The 20,929-nt window shown below is 41.0% G+C and overlaps 1 protein-coding gene across 4 annotated transcripts in view; it reads left to right on the plus strand.

The window, feature by feature from the left end:
* Positions 1–20,929, plus strand: part of GSTCD (glutathione S-transferase C-terminal domain containing) — a 217,070-nt gene that overhangs the window by 173,362 nt on the left and 22,779 nt on the right. For all 4 annotated transcript variants that reach the window (XM_044302546.1, XM_044302529.1, XM_044302557.1 and 1 more), the window contains 3 exons: positions 5,190–5,305; positions 9,475–9,519; positions 14,326–14,454. In XM_044302546.1, coding sequence (XP_044158481.1) covers positions 5,190–5,305; positions 9,475–9,519; positions 14,326–14,454 — 290 coding nt within the window. The remainder of the gene's footprint in view (positions 1–5,189; positions 5,306–9,474; positions 9,520–14,325; positions 14,455–20,929) is intronic.

The raw sequence follows: 20,929 nt of genomic DNA on the forward strand, positions 1-20,929 counted from the left end.
TTAAATTCCAGCGCTGGTACCGAACATTAGCTTGTTCACTCCCATTACTGTCTAAAACACTAATTAAATTACAAAGTTTCAGAACTTTTTATTATACGGTGGTTAAAAGAAGGCTGAATCTAGAAATTAATAAAATGATAAAAAATTTACTGGAAATAAACTTGCCTGCAGGATTTTCTGTGTTCCTGAAACATAATTATAGAAATCTGTCAGAGAACATAGGTTCCATTTTCAGCTAGGTGATGACCGAGGGGCAGGACTTAGTCAAGGGGTGGTGCTTAAAGTATTTTTCCTGTTAGTACAGGAATAGCAGTGTTTTAGGCTATGTTCAAAGATTCTTCTGCAAAAACGGAACGGATACGGAAGACATATGGAGTGCATTCCATATGTGTTCCTTTTTTTTTTTTTTTTTTGCTGACCCATTGACTTGAATGGAGCCACGGAACGTGATTTGTGGGCAATAATAGGACATGTTCTATCTTTGAACGGAAATACGGAAATGGAATGCACACGGAGACACTTCATTTTTTTTTCCTGACCCATTGAAATGAATGGTTCAGTATATGTACCGCATACTGAACTAAATAAAAAAGTATACTGAACGCAAAAAAAACTTTTGTGTGCATGAGCCCTTAGGGCTCCTGCACACCTTAGTATGCGTATATGTTTTGTGGTCCGCAGATCATGGATCCGCAAAACACGCATCCAGCCACTTTTTTTTTTAACTCCACTAAAAATGTCTTATCCTTGTCCACAAAACGTACAAGAATAGTACATTTTATATCTTTTTGGTGGGATGTGCTTAAGGCCTTAATTGTTACGACAGCAGGTCCATCAAGCATCGGTGATATTCGGCAATGCATGGTGGATGCTGTAATAAATGGAAACCTTGACTCAGCTGTGATCAGAAGCTTATAGCCAGACCCATGATTGTGAGGAGGGTAAATAAATGGCTGTAGAGAAATGTGTGGGATATTTTTCTTTTTTTTTATGTGGTGCATATTTGCATGTTTACTGCTCATAAACTTTAAAATTATGAAAATGTTTTTCATGCAGGATGATATACACACATTGACAAAAAGAAATGATGCACCCTTAGGCCTCTTTCACACGGGCGTCATATTTTTGGCCCGTATTAGGGGCGGGTGCGTTGCGGGAACACCCGCGATTTTTCTGCGCGAGTGCAAAACATTGTATTGCGTTTTGCACTCGCGTGAAAAAAATCGCGCATGTTTGGTACCCAAACACGAACTTCTTCACAGAAGTTCGGGTCTGGGATCATTGTTCTGTAGATTGTATTATTTTCCCTTATAACATGTTGAATAGGACCTGTGGTGAGCATTAAATACAGGTAAAGGACCTTCGATGACGTCACTCCGGTCATCAGATGGTACATCACATGATCTTCTACCATGGTGATTCACCATGGTAAAAGACCATGTGACGACCGGAGTGACGTCATAAAAGGTCCTTTACCTGTATTTAATGCTCACCACAGGTCCTATTCAACAAAGGAGACAGAAGGAGATGCCGGGCTTCGCGATCAAGTGGACTAAGGTGAGTTACATTATTTTTTATTTATTTTTAACCCCTCCAGCGCTGTTTTACTATGCATTCTGTATTCAGAATGCTATTATTTTCCCTTATAACCATGTTATAAGGGAAAATAATAATGATCGGGTCTCCATCCCGATCGTCTCCTAGCAACCGTGCGTGAAAATCGCACCGCATCCGCACTTGCTTGCGGATGCTATGCGATTTACACGCACCCCATTCACTTCTATGGGACCTGCATCGCATGAAAATCGCACAATATAGAGCATGCTGCGATTTTCACTTAACGCACAAGTGATGCGTGAAAATCACCGCTCATGTGCACAGCCCTATAGAAATGAATGGGTCCGGATTCAGTGCGGGTGCAATGCGTTCAACTCACGCATCGCATCCGCACGGAATACTCGCCCGTGTTAAAGGGGCCTTATAGAAATGTGGGATTGCTGCAAAACATGGCATGCAGTTGTGGCTAAGGCAGATATGTAAATGATTAAAGCTGTGGGCTGTGCCACAAGAGCCTAAAGATGTTTTCTCCGCTGCCCTATGAAAAGGCTACTTTTGGGTAGTTTACCATTTGTTGAGGGATCTTGACTGCTACGATGCACTTAAAAACATTTTGCCCATTTGACAGACTTTGAGAGGGGGAACATCATTGGAGTGAGAGAAGCAGGACGGTTGTTTCAACGAATTGCTTGCCATCTTCATCGTTCTGACCTAGCGGTTAGGAGGCATTGGGAACAGTGGTGATGTGAAGGTGCGCCAGCCCCCAGTGGTGTCGTGAACAAGAAACTTGAACTGCTACGAAGTGGAACCCCATCGTCTAGTCTCACAGTGAGCGCTGTAATCCTGCCTCTGTGGAGCAACACACTGCCCCAACTGCTGGTGTGATGATCCGGGGAGCCATCGCATTCAACAGTCGGTCAACCCTAGTAGTAATATAAGGGACACTAAGGGTAAATACGTTCAGGATTTATATGCGGAGAATCTGCACTGAAATCCACAGATGTTCACAGCGAAATCTGTGCTGACAATCCGCATCTATTGGTGCGGATTTTCCTCTCCCTATTGAACTGAATGGAGAAAATCTGATCAGGAAAGATAAAATAAATTGACATGCCGCCAATTTTAAAATCCACACGGAAAAAATCTGCATCTGTACGTGTGAATTAAAAATTCTCATAGAATACAATGTACATTACCTACAATGTGAATTTTGCGCACACGGATCCGCGCACAATCCTGACCATGTGCATTTAGCCTTACAGCTCAGCAATATGTTCAGGACCTCCTGCAGCCATATTTGTTGCCTCTCGTGGCTGAGCCTCCCACCGGCGTTTTTCAGCAGAATATTGCTCACCCTCACACACCAACAGTTTCCTAGTAATGTCTCTGACGACCACAACACTTCTTTGGCCTGTCTGACCACCAGATTTATCGCCAATTTAGTATTTATGGGAACAGCTGGGACGCCAGCTTCAACAGCCTATGAGTGTGCAGGATCTACAGTGCCAGATGCCACATCTTGTGCTGTAGGATACCATGTAACCTGGATGTCTCCATGCCCAACCGTATCTCATCTTGTAGTAGTGGCAGCCCAAAAGGGTACTAGAGCCTCCTTTCAGTTGAACAGGTTTCCGCAATAAACTTTTCCTTTCGCTCTAATATTGTAATCAAATATCATCATTACATTCACACTTAAAAAATTTCGGTTGACTTCAATAAATCCTTCTTGGTGCATTTTTTTTTGTCAATGAGTGTAAGGCTATGTCTACACAATGTATTGTCGCGCGACAGATAGGGCACAACTACACTACAACATTTGTAGCGCAACATTTTGTTGCACCAATGTCGCGCGACAATTTTTATAATGGCAGTCTATGGTGCCGCACTCAACATGCTGCGACTGCGACGCAACAGTCGCAGAAGAATCCATCTAGAATGGATTTTCTGAGACTGTCGCAGTCGCAGCATGTTGCAGTGCGACACCATAGACTGCCATTATAAAAATTGTCGCGTGACACTGGTGCAACAAAATGTCGCGCGACAAATGTCGTTGTGTAGACGTAGCCTAATACGTGTTCTTCTATAATGTAGTACCAGCACGGGCCGAGAATCACACAGCTTATCGTTCATAGTAACGCTTGTTAGCGATGATCGGGCGGGGTAACTGTAACGCCAATCACCCAATGAACTAACAAAATGCGATTTCCTGCCGGCAAACAACGAGTCCTTATCGGGAAGAGCGATGGCATTAGCGATCGCTTCTCCCCATACTCTAGAGGAGATCGCTTAATGTAAATGCAGCGGTCTCCTCTGCTAACATTTCCTTCCCAACAATCTGCTGTAATATCGTCTTGTGTAAACGGACACTTAGTTCCAGTTCATAATCACAACTGAAGTTTTTATTTCCTCGGACATTTTAAAATAAGTGTTTATAGCAGGGAGTGTAGTGTATCCAGAGCCTTATCTTCAGTTACCATCGTTTAGTCAGACCAGCTCTTCCATAGACTCCAATAAAGACTCCAGATTGTCATAGTCAGGGTCGTGTAAGAACAACAACATGCCGATGTGAAGCGCCAGATTATAACTGCCAGTCGTTTTTTCATGCATATGGTGTATTTGACCATACTTGTGTCTTTTCTTAAAGGAAATCTCCACATTTGTTTATATTTCTTGTAGAATGCATTTCTTCATGGTTGATGGGTTTATCTGACTTCATCTACAGTACTATCTGCAGCCTTGTAGATAAAGGGTTGGATAGTCCTCTGGAACGTTTTTGTGGGATGTAAATAAATATAGCAATATATGGGACACCTCCAGCTTTATAAATTTGAAACTTCTCCTATAAAGTTAAATGGTTTTGTGGGACTTTTTAACTGATGACCTATCCTGTGGATAGGTCATCAGTATCTGATCGGTGGCGGTCCGAAACCCGGGCCATTCAGCGTTTTGAGAAGGCCCCAGCGCTCCTTCACTTGAATGGGGCTGAGCTGACTATGTGATCATCTAGAGTAGACCATGTGACCGAGGCTGTGAGAAGGTCGTGGCGCTTAGTGGAGCACCAGTGCCTTCTCAAACAGCTTGTTGGCGGGTGTCCCGTGGTCAGATACTGATGAACATATCCCGAGAATAGGTCATCAGTATAAAAGTCTCAGAAAGCCCCTTTAAACGGTTGATATTCAGAATAGACCTGATTCTGATGGTGATTTTAATCATAGTTATATCTTTCAACGTCTCGCGTTCACCAGATAATCGTCCACACTTTCCCATATATATTAGAAGATACCACCATGATACCACCATTGGTTAGTGACTGCTCATGCTTACTTTACCCGATCCTCTACCAGCTGTTTTTTCTCCGTTAACATGAAAGCTGGCACACACAGCACAGATTTCAAGGCAAACAGGTGCCTGATAAGGTTCAACTTCCTATCATTTATAACCATGAAAATGTTGCTTTTATGGATACTCTTCTATAAATTATCCTGCAGAAATGGGGATGATTTATTATTGGTGTTCCCAGTGCACTCAATGTAATTATATATGACTGTGAAAAATAGGAACAGATGCATAATGTGCGCCAACCAAAATGCCTTCCTCCCAATGATTAATGGCGGTTCTCATATTTGTTTTAGGTAAGATGTCCAGTGACCGTGCCGTGAGGAAACAGCAGCAGCTGAATAATCTCTTATCAGTCGTCACTAATATGGCAAAACCTGGAGACACAATTGTGGACTTTTGTAGTGGAGGGGTAACATATCTCTGTTTATGTACTACAGTTATTTATTTGGTCTTTTTAATTTTCATTTCATTAGCCCGTTACATTGTATGCTGTATACTGATTGAAGTTCATCCAAAGGAGTGCATTGTGTCACAGTAAGGCTACATGCACACGACCGTATGTGTTTTGCGGTGCACAAATTGCGCATGCCATACGTATGCCATCATTTTTTTTTGCGGATCCATTGTAACAATACCACAAACGGACAAGAATAGGACATGTTCTATTTTTTATTTTATTTTTTTGCGGGACTACGGAACGGACATACTGATGCGGACAGCACGCGGTGTGCTGTGCGCATTTTTTGCGGACCCATTGAAATCAATGGGTCCGCATCCTATCCGCAAAAAAAAGTAACGGATACGGAAACAAACTTTCGTGTGCATGTACTTTAAGGTGCATAGTTTGTTAGGAAAGAAGTGGAGTACTTCCCACATCCCGCTTAGCTTTTCCACCAGTTGCCTTACGCCTATAGAGGTAGGAGCAGAGATATAACTGGAAATGCAAAGTTAAAAATGAATGCCCCCTCCCGTCTTTGATATGCTCCATGTTAACAAATGATCTCCATATTTTTATTATTCCCATGGTAGTAACAACTTATACTTTAAATGTATGAGTTTAGGTCAGCATTGAGTCAGGATTTTTTATTTTTTTTAAACATGGAGCACTTTTTTGGGGGGATACAAGCAAAAAAAATAAAAATGAAAATGCTAATGTACATGCCTAAGGGCTCTTTCACACATGCGTTCTTTTCTTCCGGCATAGAGTTCCGTCGTCGGGGCTCTATGCCGGAAGAATCCTGATCAGGATTATCCCCATGCATTCTGAATGGAGAGAAATCCGTTCAGGATGCATCAGGATGTCTTCAGTTCAGGACCGGAAAGTTTTTTGGCTGGTGAAAATACCGCAGCATGCTGCGCTTTTTGCTCCGGCCAAAAATCCTGAACACTTGCCACAAGGCCGGATCCGGAATTAATGCCCTTTGAAAGGCATTGATCCGGATCCGGCCTTAAGCTAAACATCGTTTCGGCGCATTGCCGGATCCGACGTTTAGCTTTTTCTGAATGGTTACCATGGCTGCCGGGACGCTAAAGTCCTGGCAGCCATGGTAAAGTGTAGTGGGGAGCAGTATACTTACCGTCCGTGCGGCTCCCGGGGCGCTCCAGAGTGACGTCAGGGCGCCCCACGCGCATGGATGACGTGATTGCATGGCACGTCATCCATGCGCATGGGGCGCTGTGACGTCATTCTGGAGCGCCCTGGGAGCCGCACGGACTGTAAGTATACTGCTCCCCCGCTCCCCACTACTACTATGGCAACCAGGACTTTAATAGCGTCCTGGCTGCCATAGTAACACTGAACGCATTTTGAAGACGGATCCGTCTTCAAATGCTTTCAGTTCACTTGCGTTTTTCCGGATCCGGCGTGTAATTTCGGCAAATGGAGTACACGCCGGATCCGGACAACGCAAGTGTGAAAGAGGCCTAAGAAGGGTATGAACAGACAGTATAAGGCCTCATTAAGTCATGTTGATGTGGAAAAAAAAAAAGGGATATTATCTGGAATGGCAAGAAAAAAAATTGCACCTGTCTGGCCCTTAAGCCCAAAAATGCCTGCTTGTTCGGGGGTTATTTGTATTTAAAAAAATATTCTTCTAGGTTGGGCATTGAATGTTATTTTCTGAATCAGACTTTTAAAAAAAAGTTACAAATCATTATTATATTTATAGTTGACAATAAAAAATCCTTTACGAATTGTCCAGGATTTGGATCTTGACCTAGTATTAGGGAAGGTCATCAATATCAGATCGAAGGGGATCCGATACCCCAGCAGTTACTTTGGGAATTGAAGTGCTGCTCTCATTTAAGTGAAGTGGCGCTACCAGGTAACAGCTGATCAGCAGGGAAGGCGGGTTGTGGAACCCCGTCAGTCTAGTAATGATGGACTGTCCAATATCTAAATCCTAAAGATTTCACTGTGACATGTTAGAAGTTTTAAATGGTAAGAGTCCCACTTCTGACACCTCCTGTATCAGTGTCTGATGAGAAGATGCAGAAGTACTCAGTTTTCCTTCTGCTATCACTTTGCACAGCTCTCAGAGGGCAGATTGGTGTACAGCATGGATGTCAAACTCATGGCCCTCAAGATGTTGCAAAACTACAACTCCCATCATTCCCTGATAGCTGTAGTATGCCCAGGCATGATGGGAGTTGTAGTTTTGAAACAGCTGGAGGGCCACGAGTTTGACATCCCTGGTATACAGGCTCATAGAAAGTCAGTAGGGCAGATTCATTATGACTGGCGTAGCTTTGCTCGAGGATTGAACCATTTTCTGGATTTAGAATGAATAAATCTGTAAATGTTTTAGCCACTTACCAACACACTTTTTCACCTTTTGGCGAACAGGGCACAAAAACATTTTTTTTCATTTTGCACAGTTTGCAACTTTTGTGCAAATGTTTACATTTTGGTGCTCATTTTACTCCCAAACTGGTGTAAACAGATTACTTAATGTGGGCCCATGAGTTCACACATCTCCAAAGATCAGATGTGCAGAGACGTAGAGCTGCTTAATTTCCGCTGAGACCCCCAACAATAAAAACTTTAGACATGTCACTATGACGTGAGAAGTTTACAACTTGTAAACTGTGGGGGAACTTGGCAGCCAATGTCCAGTTGGCCAGCAGCAGCACTATACAGCAAAATAAAGCATTGCAATTACCGTAATCACTTTGTTTATGGTACATTTGGATATTGTTAAACCAGTGCAATCAATAATTGGAGCTCTGGGGAAGGTAACAATTGGCTTCCACCATCAGAAGACATTTGTTAGACAGGCTTATTTCATTAAGGCTGAGTTCACACTTGAGTTATTTGGTGAGTTATTTCCCAAGTTGTTGTGAGCCAAAACCAGTAGTGAAGGTGTCACAGACTTTCCCGCGACAGTTGGCAGGAGATCGGTGAGACTGGCAACACATGGTTTGATCTGACAGGTTTTCCTTGTGGATCAATAGGCGTCTGTGTTGTTTCTGATAATGGCCACACCCCTTGCCTCAGGTGTTGCTAATGTGGTCATTTAACCTTCCTTATTTATGATTCATTCTCTGACATTGCTGTGAGGTTTATAGCTTCAGTTTCAGTTGTGCATAGCTGGTGTGTGGATCTCGGCGGAGTTCCTGGTGCTTCCATTGCTCCTTTGAAGTTAAGTCTTTCCTTTCCCTTTTTGTATTTTGTTTGGGTTCTGTGTGTTGCTTTTCCCTATTGTTTGTATTAGGCCTGAAGGAGGCTCCTGTTCGTCCTTCCTTTTTGAGGAACGGGTAGTCTCGTCCCTGCCATTAGTACCAGGGTCCTATAGGGCTAGTTAGGACTCTAGGTATTCCTGTGTATAAACACACCTACCTCTGGGGTCTGTTCATACTGGTAGTCAGTCAGGATTTTGGTTAGGGTTTTACTAGGAGGTGTCCATCTTTCTTCCCTAGTTCTCAGGCCTGATTCCCTCTTCCCCCCTTCCCTCTTATGCTCAGTGTGGTGTTTCCCTCCCACACTGAAGCATGACAGAAGGCTACTCAGAGATCAGGTCTAATCATTTGATTTACATCTATTCTGTGTTATTGACTCGCATCTGGATTTGGCTCACAATAACTGATCGAAACAACTGAACAAATAACTGAAGTCTGAACTCAGCCTAAGCATCCATTTACACAACCGTATGAACGGGTCCGTACCCGTTCCGCAATTTTGCGCAATGTGTGCGAACCCATTCATTTCAATGGGGCCTCAAAAGATGTTGTTCCGTTCTGCGGCCCCGCAAAAAAAATTAAGCATGTCCTATTTTTGTCTGCAATTGTGGACAAGAATAGACATTTCTATCGGACCGCAAAAAACTACGGTCGTATGAATGCACCCTAACTGAGAACTTGTTTGCATTGTCCACGTACCAAAAGCTGGTAAGAACTTTCTGGCCCACTTTCTTTCATTTTCATCTAAAGTGACCTGATTATCTGGTTTGCTCAATGTCTTCTTTTACCCTATCAGTTTTATCCCTATAGTCATATGAATGTTAAATCTCACTATGATATCTTTATTATTTTGATACAGCTTGTGTACACCTGCCAATACCACTGTGTTTTCTCACGCAGGGTCACGTGGGAATTGTTTTGGCATACATGCTGCCATCATGTCAGGTAAGGATCTGCAGACCACACAAATACGTATAATTACATGAAAGCATTCTTCGGGTGTATTATTTTATTGGCTGTTTCATTTGCTTATTTATGATCTTTTTTTACAGTGTTTTTTTGGGTGCCAGCCAGAATATGAAAATAAAATGACTTGAGAATAGACAAACTGCTAAAAAAGAATTTGGAGGAGATCCAGAGTTCTTTTAGCTGTTAACCTGTTCTGTAAAAAATGGGTGGTAGCTCTGCATTTTACTAAAATTGACATTAACGCAAACATATGTGAAGCATTTATTATGGTTTATAGTAATGGCTTTGACGTCATTACTGCCTTTAACTAGTTCATGTAATTATCTGAAAAGTGTAGAATGTGATTCCAGGAACTCAAATAAAACGTGTCACTATGTTTCTGCGCAGTGTTTTAGAAGTGTAGAATCCTTGCCTACTGCATACAAATTAGGGGGTATTCAGATCATAATATCTATTTTGTGTTCTGCAAAACACGGATACCGGGTGTGTGCATTCTACATTTTGCAGATCAGCATGTCTCACCTTTGTTAGAAATGTCTATTTTTTTTGAGGGGCCACAGATCAAATATATATGGATACAGACAGCAAATGGTGTACTGCTCTGTTGAAATGAACTGTATCCGATCTGCAAAAAATTATTGAATGCAGACCGGAAATACGGTCATGTGAATGCCCCCTAATATTGTGATCTTTAAAGGCTTTTTTATGAACTTATATAATCTGCTAGCATTGAAGGTTGTTATTGACCAGCTATTTTCTGATGAAGGCCCTAAATACCACATAATGTATATTTCCAGAGTATTTGGCTTTTGAAGATATTTAACCCCTTCGCTACCAGCGCCGGAGCAAAGTTCAAACATGACACCCACTCGCTTGTGCATCTAGCGTCATGGCTGTCGGGTCTCCGCTGTTTTAAACAGAAGAGACCCACGGCTAATGACCGCGAACGGCAATAATGCCAATCGTGGTCATTTTTCATTAAAGGGTGAAAAACCCAGAAATCGGCATCCTCTGCGGCAGTGAGGATGCCGATAATTGGTTTCAATACGCTGGGTCTCTCTAAAGAGACCCAGGGTATTGAAGCTGCAATTCTTATTTTGGTCAGCAGGTGGCAGGCCAACATAAGAAATTAGCAATTCCCCTCAAATCATGAGTCTAAAAGACCCATGCAGGTTCAGAATTTATAAAAAAAAAAAAAATAATAATGGGTCTTGTATGCTCAAGTACTAGCTTCAAAACCATAAAAAAGTAAAAAAAACTGTTAAAAATTTTTTTTTAACGAATTAAAAATATATAAAAGTTAAAATCACCCCCCTTTCCGTAGAATAAAAAAATAAATACATAAAAATATGAACATCATGGGCATCACCACGTCTGAAAACACCCATACTATTAAAATATAAAATATTTTTCCAATATAGCGAATGGCGTAATGAAAAAAAAAGGATCAAAATGGCTAATTTGCAATTTTTTCATCGCTTCTCTTACCCAAAAAAATGTGATCAAAAAGTCACACACACTTCAAAATGGTATCAATAAAAACAACAGATTGTCCCGCAAACAATGTGCCCTCACACAGCTCAGCTGATATAACTATACAAAAGTTATGTGGGTCAGAATATGGTGATGAAAAAAAAAAAAATCTTTTTCAAAGTTGAAATTTATTTTTACACTATTTAGCCCTTTAAAAAAATGTATACATATACATATGGTATCGGAGTAATCGTACTAAACCAGAGAATGAAGGGCACAGATTTGTTTTGCCGCGTAGGAAAAGTAGAGGAATTGCATTTCTTTTTCCAATTCCACCCCATTTTTTTCCATTGTATACCATATTACATAGTGGCATTAGAAAGTACAACTTGTCCCGCAAGAAATAAGCCCTCATACAGCTATGTGAACTGAAAAATAAAAAAGTTATGGCTCAAGGAGGATAGGGAAGAAAAATAAAAAACGAAAAAAAACAAAAAACTTTGGTATCCTAAGAATGAATGAAAATGTCTTTGCTATAGGTCTTTATATAATTTACAATATAATATTGGTCTACTTGAACTTCCTGGAGTCACATTAGTCCCTGCTTTATACTCTTGAAAGCCTCTGGCAAGGGAATACCTGCTGGTCCCTTCCTTGGCTCTCACTCCATAGTAATAATGTAGTAATGTATCAAAAATGTAGTAATGTATCAACCTATATATATATATTTTTTTTTAATTGTATTATTAATTATTCTGTTTTAATCAAAAAAATGAACAGCATTTAGGGATATGCTTAACAGTCACATGGACCATAAGCACAAGGGGTATCAGACATTTATTGTTTGGGAGTGTGTTCTAGGCACGTTCTGTGTCCTGCTATTGTCCAGGGAGGGGGTAGATAAGCTGTGGCCATTAGTTATAGTACCTGTGTTCCTGTGGTCTGCTGTATCTATTCAGAGGTTTTATCTTTCATGGTAATCCTGTCTGTGATGATAATGAGATGCAGTCCACTGCTTGTTGTCAGGAAAGATCTGACGGTTAATAAGAAATGGGGGCGTGTAAGAGCTAGCAGAGATTGTGAGCCTGATAAAAAAAAAAAAATGCTTCTAAATATCACAGGAGCCTTATGTGTGTCTGTAAGTGTTATTTATCCCTCCTTATCAGCTTTCTGGGTTTCCCAGAAGAAAACAAAGATAGAAGGAAGTGAGGTCACTGCATACAGTACTGACATATTCAAGAGAAGAGAAACAGCCACTGCTTGTAAGAGAAATGCATCTAGTTGTGCTGTTGAAACAAGGAATAATGAGGCTGAAAGAGACTTTAGGGAAGTCCAAACATTATTGTTCCTTCACAGTTATGATTATACAAAGAAGCACAGTCATTATGCAAACTTTTTTGAAAAATCATGTATGCTTTCATTTAAAAACGTATAGGTCATTGCCTGCCTTTTTATGCATTGAAAATGCCCTAATTGTCAGATAGTATACTAACTAGCCTAATTTGCTATCTAAGAGCCTGGACAAGCTGGGTAAGAATTTCTGTGAAACTACAGTGGACAAATGCAGTGTCAGTTCCTCAATATTGTGGCATAGCTAGGCAGAACTGCCTTTCAGAGAACTGTGAAATAGAGACTGCTGAATACTAAACATACCTAAATAAATCTCAAATTGTGCCATTGCTTACTGTATTTTCATTTTAAGATCCCAGGAAAGCTGGGTAACATGGCATGTGGCATTGGCGGACAAGAATAGGCATTTCTATTATAGGGCCAGTCATGTACGGTCTGCAAAATGTGGAGCGCACACGACTGGTATCCGTGTTTTGTGGATTCGCAATTTATGGACTGCAAAACACAGCTGTCTGAATGAGCCCTTAATCTTAAAGACAATGGTAACTGATGTGAAGGAAGGAACCTTGAGTTGAATAGTACTAGTCATGTTTTACTTTACCCTTGCTTTTTTAGCAAAAGTTGCCCAACTACAGAGATAAAGTGCGCACCATAGGGTAGTATGTTCACAGCTTAGTTACAGTGAATAGAGCAAACAAAATGGAGGCTCACCTTCTCAAGTTGTGCTAGAAATAGACACAACTCTACCGTGTGTTTTGTGAGTAAGGTGTGTCCGGTTGGGTGGATGCTGCCGCTGTATCCAGAAGCTTCAGGAGATAGAGCCCACGACTTCTCCAAACGGATATGTGGTATATATAGTTGGCTGGATCACAAATGGCGCAAGTAACCCCCTCACCACGCACTCATGTAGAGAATGAAAAATCTTCTTCTTTATTAAAACAATGCGTTTCGGGGGTCTAGAGCCCCCCCCTTCATCAGGTTAAAAGGCTTAATAAGGAATGAAGCATTAATCATAGGTCTTTAAACACAAAAAGGGGCGCCAAAAAACACCCCTGGGCAGTCCTCTGGGAGTGGCTTTCTCCCATAGAACTATCTAATTTGCATACAATAAAACAATCGTTGATATATATAAAACAAAGCACAGGAGAACTGGCAATAGACATTGCAACACTTTTTTATACATTTTCGTATTTTCACACATTCAAGGATTTGTCATGTGATCGCGATCACGTGGTCCCGTTGCCTAGCAGCAGTGAACGCTGCTCATGTTATGACTGTGCAGTGTGAGAGAATGTGGGCCGAACAGAGTCCTTGGACCTTGAAGTATTTGTAGAAGGTAAAGAAATACTAACCCGCACCTTTTTCAAAGCAGTCGATAGTATCAGTTACTTGGATTTCAAGAGTAACCATCACCGTAAATGGAAAAACAATATCCCATTTAATCAAAGAATGAGGCGAAATTGCACTAGAGAAGTCGATTTTGAGAAGCAGTGCAATATCCTAACGAGAAGATTTGATGAAAAAGGCTACCCAAGAAGAAGATTTTTCATTCTCCACATGAGTGCCCGGTGAGGTGGTTACTTGCGCCATTTGTGATCCAGCCAACTATATATACTATGTTTTACTTTATGACATTGATTTCCCAGCATTGCATGACAGTTACCAGTTTAGTGACTGTATGGGGCACATTTATCAAACTGGTGTAAAGTAGAACTGGCTTAGCTGCCCATAGCAACCAATCAGATTCCACCTTACATTTTCCAAAGGAGCTGTCATAAATGAAAGGAGGAATCTGATTGGTTGCTATGGGCAACTAAGCAATATCTACTTTACACCAGTTTGATAAATGACCCCCTATGTGTTTTATGTATGGCTTTTTTCAATATAGCGTAAATGGAAATAGAGAAGTCATATTTATATAATACAATAACATAAGACATTTTGGTTCTCTGACTTCAGATCGTTCTGATAGAGAATAAAGAAGAGTCTTTGATTCGTGCCAGGGACAGAAGTAATGGATTAGGATTAACGAATATCTGGTTCATTCAAGCAAACCTGGATTACTTTACTGGGAAGTTTAATATTGGGGTAAGTAATGTGTCTTGTCTAATTATACCTTTGTTAAGCTATTCTATGCAATGTACGAGTAGGTTTATATTTTATTTTGGATTTGGTTGCTTTTACATTGGTATTATTGATGAGCGAATTTCCGGTTATGAAATTAGTTTGCTGGTAAAAGGTAAATTGCGTTATGGATTCCGTTACCAAGGACAATAACGCAATTCCATGATGGATTGCCTTTAGTGGCATTCTGTTTTTCATTCCGTCATAATAGAAGTTATGCAAGACTCTCCTGCATAACAGAAACGGGACGGATCCTTTTTGCAGCCCATAGACTTCGATTATGACGGAAGGAATAACGGAATGCCTCTAAAGGCATTCCGTTATGCATTCCGTCATAGAATTGCGTTATGGTCCGTGGTAACGGAATCCATAACGCAATTCACCTTATACCAGTAAACAAAGCGTGAACGAATTTCAAAATGTGAAATTTTCTCATCTCTAATTGGTATATTTGTTTTGTGTCTTTGTGTTATAATGGAGAGTTCTATAAGTAAACCCTAAAAAAGTACTGTGAGAAGTCACAAGGTGCCATAGTAAGCGATAGATGCGTGTCACCGAGGTGCCTGGCCTCGGTGAAATTAACTGGTAATGTTTTGTCTGTAACCCTAGGTTACTGACACTTGTTAGTAGTAGTTTAGCTGCTGGCTGCAGCTGATCCGGGCCGGGTTTCATTGGAGTAGTCAAAGAGCAGGGTGGGATGACTACTCCCACGTATCCAGACTAGTTTTTGGCTGGCCTATATAAGCTAGGAAGCCCAGGGGAGCTGGGGTGTGGCTCCTAATCTGGAAGTGTGATAGACTGTTTGGAGTATTTCAGTGGAGAAGCCTGCTATTGCCAAGTCTTTTCCCCCTCAAGCTGGTGGTGGAAACCAGGAACTACAGAGGACTGTGAGTCAGACCACTTCACATGGACTGTGTTTTTTGTGTGTTTACATGCTGAAGTAAGCGAGTATTTGTTGAATCCGTTTTGGACAAAATAAAACACTATTGTTTGAACTATATCTGAAGTCTGAGCTGATCTCCACAGCACTTTATTTATTATTTGCAAGCCAGTATATTTATCTATAGTGTCAGCAAAAAAACTTAAACGATAACTGTCACACTTAGACCCTAATTTCAATTTTCATATATGTAGTTACTAATAACATGATATTCCAGAATCAGTTACTATTAGACCGACTTACCCCATATTTAATAAGATTCAGCCCTTAGCAACCAGTCTGCATAAAACTGCAATTTCACTATTCAGTTAAGATGGCCGCCACTGCCCTCACCCTGAGGCTAATCCCGCCTGCCCTCACTAGCCAGTAACAATAGCCCCCCAAAAGTGTCAGTAACCAGAGCCCTCCCCCCCTAAAGGGTTAATCTCCTGCAGCACAAAGGGGTCCTCTTACCACATGTTGCTTTCATTTATACACTGAGCAGACGGCAGATCTCCCTTCCCTGGTCTGTGCTGCTTCGGCTCTGCATTGTCCAGCTCTGCTGAGTGAGGGAGCATCTGCCAAGTGCAGGGACAGGGAGAAGTGCACACAGCCCAGGCACTGTTATCAGCTGCTGGGGAGGACCTGGCTTTAATAATTTACTTACAGTCCCTGGCTGTCAGTAATGTGACCTTGCATGCAGCGTGCTTCTGCGTCCTCCGTCCTTCAACAGAGAGACGGACCATGCCGAGCAACCCTATTTTAAGCACAGGTAAAAATAGGCAGTACAGGGAACAAAAATGTGGAATTAAGGGGTAATTGAATACACAGTGAAAAGTTAAAAAAGGGCCACCAAGGTGATATTAATCACCACAATCCAATACGACAGTTATCCTTTAAATGGTCAGTTTCCACACAACTTTTCATAAATCAGTAGTACAGGTAAATATAAGAAACTGTAATATTTCTTATGAGGGTTAATGTCACTTTGTCCCCCTCATTCCCCCGCTTCCTAAACTACCATATTTTACAGACTAAAAAATAGTTTTCTATAAGATGCACCCCAGGCTATTAAAAAACACACACAATGTAATAAAATATTTCAAGGGCGGATAGTATAATTAATATAAATAAAATTGAATCATGCTTGTAAAAGTAAAAAAGAAGACTGTATAAGCTTTTAAGCGTTAAAATAGTGCCGAGAGGCCCTCCTGATGAGTAAGACATCAGGCCAGTACATAAACACAGTGACTGCGGACTATAAGACGCAGGCACTTTTTTCAACAAGATTCTTTCTGGCTAAAAAGTGTGTCCTATAAGTTTAAATACGGTAACTCTGCATTTTCTGCCTATTCCATCTTGGGAGACCAAAATGGACTGTCAGCTCACTGAAGAATCAGATTACAAGTTCCCATTTAAGTCTACGGAGTGGGAGGAGGAGTGAGCTGCACCGAGAGACACAGACAGGGAGACTAGAGTGCTTTAAAGAGAATCTGTCACCAGCAACCTTCCTATCCAGCTGTTTGCATAGACACAGCTGTGGTTCACCAGGTTAAAACCTGAGGCTCTGTTACCGAATTATAATTTTTCTTAATATGCAAATTAGGGTTTTGATGCAATAAGAGTGTCATCGTTGCTATTCTTGCACCCGAGCTGTCTGATTTTTTAGTTATTTATTTGTTATTTTGCTTTTATAAATTACAACTTGAGTATACATGTTTCCAGTATTTGCTTGCATCTTTCGTATACATACCAATAAAATAGGTTCAACTTAAACATTTCATTAAAATGCATACAGCCTTTAGATAAAGCCCCAACCCTCCCCAATCCCTTCTGGATTTTAGCCTCAGTGTCTCCGGAGCCTAGTGGGGTCGACAGGTGAGCCACGTAGATAATATAAGTCAAGTGTAGAGTGTAGGGGTTGCCGGCCTGCCTCCTCCAACTATGTCCAGTTCGCCCATATCCTTTCCCAGCGTGATAACTGTTTTTGGATAGACATAGATTTTTTTCATAGATTCTGGTCGTGTCCAACAAATTTTTCCATTCTGTTATGGTGGGGGAATCACAGGAGCCCCATTTTCTTGCGATTATAACTCTGGCTAGTAACATACCTTTCAGCCAGGCCTCAAACTTGTGTCTATTAATATCCTCAGCTCCAAGAGTTCCCAATACCGCAAGCTCAATTCCCATTTCCGGGATGTTATCCAGTTTGCTAGACAGTAACTTATAAATTTCTACCCAGTACTTCTGAATTTTTGGGCAGCTCCGCCTCCAAATCATATGCATGAAATCGGCCTGACCTATTTGACATTTAGGGCACTTAGATTCTGTTTTCCCATACTGTACATCCTTTCAATTTGTAATGGGGTATAATACAACCTGTGAACGATTTTGAATTGCATGAGTCTAAAGTTGGCCCATGTGGTTGCCCAGTTTATATTTTTATATACCCTCACCCAGTTAATACTAGTGTCGTTTCCTATCTCTAATTCCCACTGCTTTTCACTTTTGAAATGTGTCGAGTTAGCTAATCCATCTTTAATCTGTTTATATACCTGAGATATGGAAGTTTGTGTCTTTCCAGTGATAACAATAATACATTAAACTATAGTCTACTACCTTTAAAAGATGTCTATTTTTTATACTTATAAATGCGTGCTGTAATTGTGCATATCTAAACCAAAATATATTATCTAGTTGAGAGTCGGGAAGCATTTATTTTGGTGATCTTATACTCCCGGACTCAGCTAAGTGCGAAACTAAAACTATTCCCCGTTTTTGCCAATATGTGTTCTCTTCTATTTTCAAGACTTCCTTTAAGTTCTAATTGTGCCACAGTGGGGTAAAGCTTAAACCCTGTGTAATCCCTAATAATTTCTTAATTTTATGCCATACCAACTGTAACATTCCACTAATGGGGCAGTATTTCCCTCGAGTGGCTAAATACCCAGTTTCTAATATACTAAAGATATCGCTGTGGATCCCTTCATAATCTCTTGTGAGGAATTGTATAGGGCTATTCTCTCCTTGTCCCATGCACCATTAAATTTGTGCAGCCATATAATACCCCTGGATATATGGAAGGGATATCCCCCCCTCCCCCACCGCCAGCCACAAAAAACTCTGCTTAATCCGTACTCTTTTTCCTGTCCCATATCAGATCGTCAAAGAGCCTTTCAATCCGGTTGAAATATGAATCATCGAGCCAAATCGGGCAGGCTATAATAATATTTAAAATTTAGGGAAGAAGCGCCATTTTAATAAGCACTATTCTATCTGCCTGGCCAAGAGATAGTTTCTGCCAAACTCTGATCTTATATTTTATCCAGCAGGGGGGCGAGATTTAATTTATTAAAGTCCCGTACTGTGTTACTAATTTTTATCCCAAGATACTCTATTTCTGTGGCGGCGAGTAGTTCTCCATATCTTTCTATTATTTCTCCATTCCGCTGTTTTAAGGGGAGATATACCGACTTCGGCCAATTAATTTCAAGACCAGACAGATGACCAAATTCATTAATTACCTTCATAACGTAGGGTTCTGCTATTCCACCATCTTTCAAAAAAATTTGAATGTCATCCGCATAAAGGCTTATTTTATCCTGGGGTCCCCTCACCCCGAAACATTCTCATCCTGCCTTATTAAGCAAGCGAGAGGTTCCAAAAATATGGCAAACAGAAGAGGAGAGAGGGGGCATCCCTGTCTAGTGCCTCGATAAAGCTCGAAAGGGGGAGACCAGGGCCCATCGATACTGATTCTTGCTGTTGGAAAGTTATACAACAGTTGTATCCATTTAATGGAATTGCTCCCCAAATTCATCTCGGCCATTACTCTCCAGAGTCTCCTGTCAAAAGCCTTAGCATCATCCAATGACAGGATGGAGTGGTTCTCTCCTGCCACCACCTGAATATTAACCATAGCTCTACGAATATTTGTGTGGGAGTTCCTTTTTGGGGATAAAACCAGTTTGGTCTGGGTGTATAAATTTTTCTATCACTTTTTTCAGGCGAATTGCAAATATTTTAGCGCATATTTTAAAATCTGTATTCAGTAATGAAATCGGGCGATGGGGATTGGGTCAGTTAGATCTTTATCTTTTTTGGGAATAAGAACAATTATAGCTTCTGCTAGTGACTTTGGAAGGGAGCCTACAGTTCGGGACTCATTAAGGACTCGCAGGAGAGACGGGAGAAGAATCTCCCCATGTCTCCTGTAAATCTCAAACGGGAGTCCGTCTGAGCCAGGTGCTGAGTTTCCCTGGATAGTACCCAGGGCTTCAAATAATTCGCCTATCTGAATTGGTGCAATATAGAAATAGAAAAAAATACCGCGGCACTCACCATCAATCTTGAACTGCAGTTTGTTTCATGGTAACAAAAAGCTGGTGGACATGGAGCAATGCACAAGTGTGTGAATTGGCAACAGCTGTTTCGTGCTGATCCGCGCTTTGTCAAGCCTCCGGATTAGCGCGAAACAGCTGTTGCCAATTCACACACTTGTGCATTGTTCCATGTCCACCACCTTTTTGTTACCATGAAACAAACTGCAGTTCAAGATTAATGGTGAGTGCCGCGGTACTTTTTTCTATTTCTATATTTCATCATATGGACTATTATACCAGCAGAGCACCACCTTGAGACCACTGAGTCAGTGCGATTTTGTATTTTTAATGATCATGCAGACACATGTAGCAGTGCCTGCTGCGCTTTTTCTCATTTCTTTATCTGAATTGGTGCATTTAATAGGGCCTTGTCCTTTTCCGGCATTGTTGATTCTGGATTATGGAGGCGAGCAATCGACTCGGTTTTCCAGATTCGGGGGAGTATTTCTGGCCTGTAAAAAATATCTTCTGTTGGGCTTTGTTAGTTAAATACTTTTATGTTCCTCCCGAGCAATGTTTAGTTCTCGCAGATTTTTATCAGTTCTATTCCTAATTATCTAGATTTCTAGCCCCCTTAACCTTTCCTCTAATTATTTTTCCGTTCTGGCAAATATGGCTTTCCTACTCTTTATTTGTCCCACATACACACCTCGGGTGAATGCTTTAAGTGCATCCCACACGAAGTGTATATGTGCTGAACCCAAATTAAAGTTCCAAAATTCCAGAATCTCATGTGAAATTTTCTCCTGTTTGCCAATCAGGCCTATCCAGTGGGGGTTCAACCTAAATCTCCTTATCCGCGGAGTTGGATTTGTCTGCTTAATTGTCAAAAGCATGGGGGAGTTATCCGAAACCCCACAATGTTCATATTTCATATGTTCTACCATATCTATAAAGTCAAGGGTGGTAAAGGCAATGTCAATCCGTGACATTGCCTTACAGGAACGACTATAGCATGAGAACACTTTTTTATCCCTGTACAGATATCGCCAAATATCAATTAATGCTAATTCTTTATGTTTTTTAGGCTTTATGTAAAAGCGTATACTCTCCCCGGCCTTTCTTCTGGCCAGTCAAAGTCGACAATCTATTTATGTCTGGGTGGATCACATTATTAAAATCCCTAGCAGCTAGGATC

This window comes from Bufo gargarizans, chromosome 1, assembly GCF_014858855.1.
Source record: "Bufo gargarizans isolate SCDJY-AF-19 chromosome 1, ASM1485885v1, whole genome shotgun sequence".
NCBI lineage: Eukaryota > Metazoa > Chordata > Amphibia > Anura > Bufonidae > Bufo > Bufo gargarizans.